Raw genomic sequence first — 6,029 nt, 5'->3', positions numbered from 1 at the left:
GGAAATGAAATTATTAACTGTTATTACATGTGAGAACTTTGGATTTCTCGTGCTACTCAGTTCTTTATTTTGGCTTATTAGCAGTGAAATCTTTTACTCTAAATGCAATGAAATGTATGTGAGCACAGTACTTCAGCTGTGTATGGAAACCCAATGCCTACCTCAAGCTTCTGGTGGTTTGAATTGTGGTATGACCCGTTATGGTAGGATAGGAGAGGTGGCAGATGGAATTGCATGGGAGGTGTTTGTTAGAGGGCCAGGGCAAAGAAAGTTGTATGAGGCCTGAGAATGGCAGCCTGCCTGATGTATATAGAAATCAGGGTTTGATTCAGGGCCTTTGGAAGTAGAGGGAAGAAGGAGAATATAAAATTGCGGATGGGGGAGTTGTACGGTAGGGAGCTAGGGGATGAAAATTTTGTTTCAAAAAGGAGCGTAGTAGAACAGGGAAGCGAGGTGACTAGTGTAATTGAGTGATACATAGATAATTGAGGCTTCAAACTGCAGAGAAAAACATGGCCTGTTAAAGTATTAATAGTTGAGGAGAGAGGGGACATTTTATTTGACTAGCTCTGGGGGTAGGTAGCAACAAAACATAACTTTTTAGGGGTGTTTTTGTTGATGAAAGAGGAAGAAACATGTCACTCTTGTCTCCAGTACATGTTTATGAGCTTTCCCCCAGCAACAGTGTATGTTATCTGAATTCACCATATTCATGTTTTTTTTCTGTGTCTAATTGATAAACTTAAGGTGGGTTTTAGTTTCACTGCTTTTAATGAAATGATGTCTGGCTGGCCCAACAGGTTCCTGGGTGGAGTTACAGATGAACGGCAATGGCAATAGCAATGATAATGGCAATGGGAAAAATGGAGGTCTGGAACATGTCCCTTCATCATCCTCCATCCACAACGGAGACATGGAAAAAATTCTCCTGGACGCCCAGCATGAATCAGGACAGAGCAGCTCAAGAGGTAGTTCCCACTGTGACAGGTAAAGAAATGTTTGCTGTCCTGCATACAATTTATTGCAGTTTTTATCCTGTAGATGCTAATGGAGGGGTAAAGCTTTTTCTCAGGCTTAAGTTTGTCATGCTCCAGTATTTGGAGTACTTGCTGGCTCATGATAACTGGATATCAAATAAGACATCTGACTTGAAAGATATATCGTTGCTACAGAAAGCTAAGGAATCCAGGGGTGGGAAAGAAGAAAAGAAAAAAAAAACCCATCAAGACCACAGTTAAACTTGTCATTGTCATGAATCACACGTGGAATAAAAAAATCTAATTTTACTGGCTCATTAATAATAATGTTATGTACATGTGCTTTATATTTATTCAAGCATAATAAAACATATCACTGGACTTAACAGAAAAAAATATTCTCAGAATTTGTACTCCTTGCTTTCAGTATTCTCCTTTTTTCCTGTGAAGGCAAAATATTTCTTAACTAACAATATAATCCTTCGAGGCACATATGAGCATTATGATATTCTTATGTGTTCATTGTACCTTTTTTCTAGGGAGTTTTGGGGCAGTTTTGGAAATCCTTGAGCGGTTTCTATATGTAAATTTAGCTGTCCTTCTGCTCGTGCCTCCTTTGGTTTTGATGGGTGTCATGTCTACTGTGTAGCTTATATAAGTGGTTGATCAGATATAAAACCTATTTAAAATTAGTTAGACCAGATTTAATTACTGAATGTAATAGACTGTTCGAAAATAATCCATACGAGTATTTAAAATAGAATGCTTACGTTTATAGGAAATAGTTTGTTACATCTGTGTTGCTAAGGAACTAGCTGTCAGTAGTTTAGTACTTTCCAGTCCAACCAGGAATGTTTGCTAGATGATGGTTGCATAGTTTCTTTTACTAGCATGTAATGATTTTTTCAATCATTACCCACGTTTTAAGTGAATGAAGACAGATTCCTCTTTTTTTTCTTTTTTTTTTTCTTTTTTTTTTTTTAAACTTAATTTTCCACTTGTTAACTTTTTGGTAATTCTTTTCCCCTTTTGACAGTTGAAGTAACATACAAGAAAGGGGAGGTACTTTGATATTTTGCATTCTTTTCTAAAAGTTCTAAACAGTAATTTGCTCTTGAATGTGGTGGTTTGGGGTTTTTTTGGGTATTTCTAAAATACACCTTTTTCGTGAAAGCTTAAGTCAGGTTAAAAAGATGCCCTTAGCGATTTAATGAGACACACCTGCATTGGTGCATCATACAGCATTTTGTATTGTTCCTGACTTAAATTCTCTAGCGTTTCCTTGGTTGAGGTGTGATAATTGATTAATTTCTCAAGTAGATTAGCAAATTTTTAATATTTAAAGTGAGGCTAACAAGGGGAATATGTATTCTTGCCAAGCATTAAAAGGTGTTTTGATGTGTGATGTTTCTGCTTGTAATGATACAAAAAGAGGTATCATTCACAATATTGGCAGTGTTATCTAAAAGAAGGAAGGGATCTACATCTTTTGTGTAGCAGTTGGAAGTTTTGGACAATGCTTTCTTTGCTTCAGTGGAAGGACGGTCAACCCTGTTGAGAAAGGTAGGATTACAAATGGAAAAAAATTGAAAAGATGAGGGGGTTTGGAAGACTTTCTAACACTGATATTTGTGATCTGAAAGGTAGTGTAGTCTGTAACTCATCTGAATAGTGCGCAGAAGTGCATGTGGAAATGATTCAGCTGAGATGCTATTTACACTAATGATTCTTTAGGTGACAGTGTGGTATGACAAAATGACATAATGAAATCAATTTTTCTTTAGCCCTTCACCTCAAGAAGATGGACAGATAACTTTTGATGTGGAAATGCACACAAGTAAAGACAGTAGTTCTCAGGTATTTTCTTCATTAACCTTTAAAATACATTAACTTTAAAAAAATATATTTTGAAGTTGTGGATATTGTATATAGATCATATAGATGAGTATTAGGAGTACTTGAGGGGTAGAGCAAGCTCTCTGTCAGGTCAAAAGGTCTAAAATGTTATGCATTTTATGTGTCAAAAAAAAAAAGCATTAAACTACTGCTTGCAAGCAACTTTTTTTTTTTTTCGTTCTGAGACCCTAAACTTGGCTGTTAGCTGCAGTACAAGCAAATGAATTAAATAAACCTTATTTATTCAAAATTTGGAGATGTCCCTTAGTCATTTGGGTAAGGCTGTTTACTTGTCTTGTACTTTGAGTAAAAACCTGCAAGAACAATCTTCTTTATTAGAACTTTATATAGTACCTCCCTGTAAATAGGTATAGTAAATAATTTTTGTGCACTCAAGCTTAGGTTAGTTTAACTAAATTATCTTTTCTTTTAAGGGGTTGTTTTCAGAATAAAGTTTTTTATTAAATTAAAACACATTTCAGAACAATTATTGTTAACAACGAGGCAGGGTTAGTAAACTTTGTTTAGGCTTACATTCTGTATTAATTGAAATTTGACTTGCAGAGATTAATAGCTTTGGAGTGAGGGGGGAAAAACAAAGCTCCATCTCTAAAGTTGAGAAATCCCCTGCTTAGTAGCAGTCATATTGTTGTTTAACACTCTGCTTGTGCTGTGTGTGTCAAACCTGTTTTGTTTTTGAAATGTTTATGTTTCTGCACAAGATTTCAGGGTGTTCAGTTTATTGCTCTACAGATAGTCAGCTCACATGATAGTGAGTAATCTCTGTAATACAAACTGAGAGGAGACTAATGCTGAACTCTTAGTTTGATCATTTAATAGAATTTGCTGCCTTCAGCAATATAAATAAAAAGCATTCCTGGAAGAATGAAACCTTGCATTTCAGTTTGTCAAAGACCTGGCCGAACAGTGGGACTGTTGCAGTTCTGCCCTACAGAGCCAGAACGATCCGAATGAAGTTGTTGGTTAGGTCTGCCATCTCACTTTTGTGACTGTCCTATTTGATTACTTCTGGTTTTGGTATGGTTCCCACTTTAATGTTGTAAGTGGTTTATCTTATTTTACTAAGGGTCACTCAGGAAATTGTTTTACTACTAAGGAGGAGTTTGTACCAAAGTCAGTGGCGTTCTCTAGTCTTTCTAATTTATTTTTTTCCTATACAGTAACATTTGCATCTAATGATGTAATGCTAAATCTTTGGATCAAGGCAATTGTAGTGAGTGCTTGCCTTTCTCTAGTGCCTCTGGGATGCACCCAGTAGAAGCTGCTAGTTGCAAATAATATAAATTCTAAATGACTAATAACACCTTTAAAAAAGAGAAAATACTGCTTTTGAAACCTTTTTATTAGGCTGTCTTTCTGTGCTTTAGCCACGTTCTGTACAGTTTAAATTGAATGCCATCAAACTAAAGTTTTTGCCATTTGTAAAAGCTTTGTTTAATTTTTTTTGCGTAATGCTGGTTTGTTACATTTAATTAAAAAATAATCCTTTTTTGTTAGTTTTAAAAAAATAAAACAACTTGCAATGATGTGGAAGTCCTGGATATAGTAACAAAATTTGTGGTGTACTGACTTCTGCAGATCCTCCTGTTAGCATAATAAAATCTCTTCTAAATAATCAGTAGGCCAAGAGCACTTGTTTGTTTATCAGGTGCCACCATTTGGTACTTATCATTTTACCACTGTTGTTGTTGCTCTCAATTTAACACTGTAAGGAGGAGCTAATTGAGTGTTATAAGGCTTGTCCCATGTATATTTTCAGTCTGAAGAAGAAGCAGTAGAAGGAGAGAAAGAGTTGGAAGTTTTGAAGAAAAGTGCTGACTGGGTGTCAGACTGGTCAAGTAGGCCTGAAAACATTCCTCCCAAGTGAGTTAAACTCTTTTTTTTAATGAATATTTTATATGAAGAAGAGAAGTCACAATTGCATGGAATTACTCTGGCTCTCCAAATAAGATCATCTTAGAAAAAGATAGATTTCTCTTTGAGGAGGCTACAAAAAGTCAAAACAATGAAGTATGAAAATCTTAATAGCAACGGAATTACCTTTTTATTGAAAGTAATATAAATCCACAGCAAGCTGATTACAAGGTTTCTTGACAAAATTATAGTTATTGGGAGAGCTGGGTACTTGGAGCTGGGATTCATGGGATTTAGTTTTGGCTTATTGAATGGAATAGTGTTGAGCAAGTCTCCTAAATTCTCTGTACCTTTTTTTTTTTTCTATGTAAAATATGTAATGTTCATCCACGGAAGGGGAAACGTTGAGATCCTTGAATGCAAAGCATTTTTATTAAAATAGAGGATGCTGTCTAAATCTGGCAGACTTCTGTATCTCTGTTTGGAACAAAAAATGAGGCTCTTGCTAACAAATCACATCCTGAAATTCCCTCTCTCGGACCTACCTCTCTCTTCAGCTACTGCTCCCTTTGTCTCTATACTGTCTGTGTAAGTGGTCTCTCCACAATACCTCCTATTATTCTCTTTGATTCCTTACTCTGTGTAAGGGATCTCTTGCTTTGATCTGTAGCTCTTTGTACTTTTTAAAAAAAAATGTTCCTACAGAGATCTGTGCATTTGTGTGTGGGGGAAAAAAAAAACCAAAAAAATCTTGTTGAATTTTTCCCCCTTCCCCCTCTTCTTTCAGGGAATTTCATTTCAGACATCCTAAACGTTCCGTGTCTTTAAGTATGAGAAAAAGTGGAGCAATGAAAAAAGGTGGCATTTTCTCTGCAGAATTTCTTAAGGTTTTCATTCCGTCTCTGTTCATATCTCATGTTTTGGCTTTGGGACTAGGGTAAGTATTAACCTAATTCTCACTTCAACTTTTGCATCTGGCTTTCCTTTTCCACTTTACTTGTATGTCAGGTGTCTGCTGAAAAGGGCTTTATCTAGAATAACTAGAGTATTGTTGCACCTTGCCCAAGAATGACTTGGTGCACTTTTTGAAATGCAGGAAAACTTTGCAGCAATTGAAAACTTTGCAGCCATTAATATGTTTTATTTCTAGAACAGATCATGCATTTTCAATATAAGAAACTTGGATCATCATGAATTTGCAAATAACCTTTGCAATTATAACATATGCCATTTGATTATCCGCGTCTTCTGCTTAAATGCTTCAGGTTATAATGTAGGGAA

At 35.7% G+C, this 6,029-nt stretch overlaps 1 protein-coding gene across 1 annotated transcript in view; it reads left to right on the top strand.

Moving 5' to 3' along the window:
• The first annotated feature begins 790 nt into the window (after positions 1–790).
• Positions 791–6,029, top strand: part of BNIP3L (BCL2/adenovirus E1B 19kDa interacting protein 3-like) — a 9,014-nt gene continuing 3,775 nt past the window's right edge. Inside the window, exons 1-4 of the mRNA XM_009319533.1 lie at positions 791–987; positions 2,762–2,834; positions 4,654–4,757; positions 5,536–5,685. Of these exons, the coding sequence (XP_009317808.1) occupies positions 821–987; positions 2,762–2,834; positions 4,654–4,757; positions 5,536–5,685 (494 nt within the window). The 5' untranslated portion in view covers positions 791–820. The remainder of the gene's footprint in view (positions 988–2,761; positions 2,835–4,653; positions 4,758–5,535; positions 5,686–6,029) is intronic.

The sequence above is a fragment of the Pygoscelis adeliae genome, unplaced genomic scaffold (genome assembly GCF_000699105.1).
Source record: "Pygoscelis adeliae isolate BGI_AS28 unplaced genomic scaffold, ASM69910v1 Scaffold372, whole genome shotgun sequence".
Classification (NCBI taxonomy): Eukaryota; Metazoa; Chordata; class Aves; order Sphenisciformes; family Spheniscidae; genus Pygoscelis; species Pygoscelis adeliae.
This window is presented reverse-complemented; position numbering and strand designations above follow the sequence as displayed.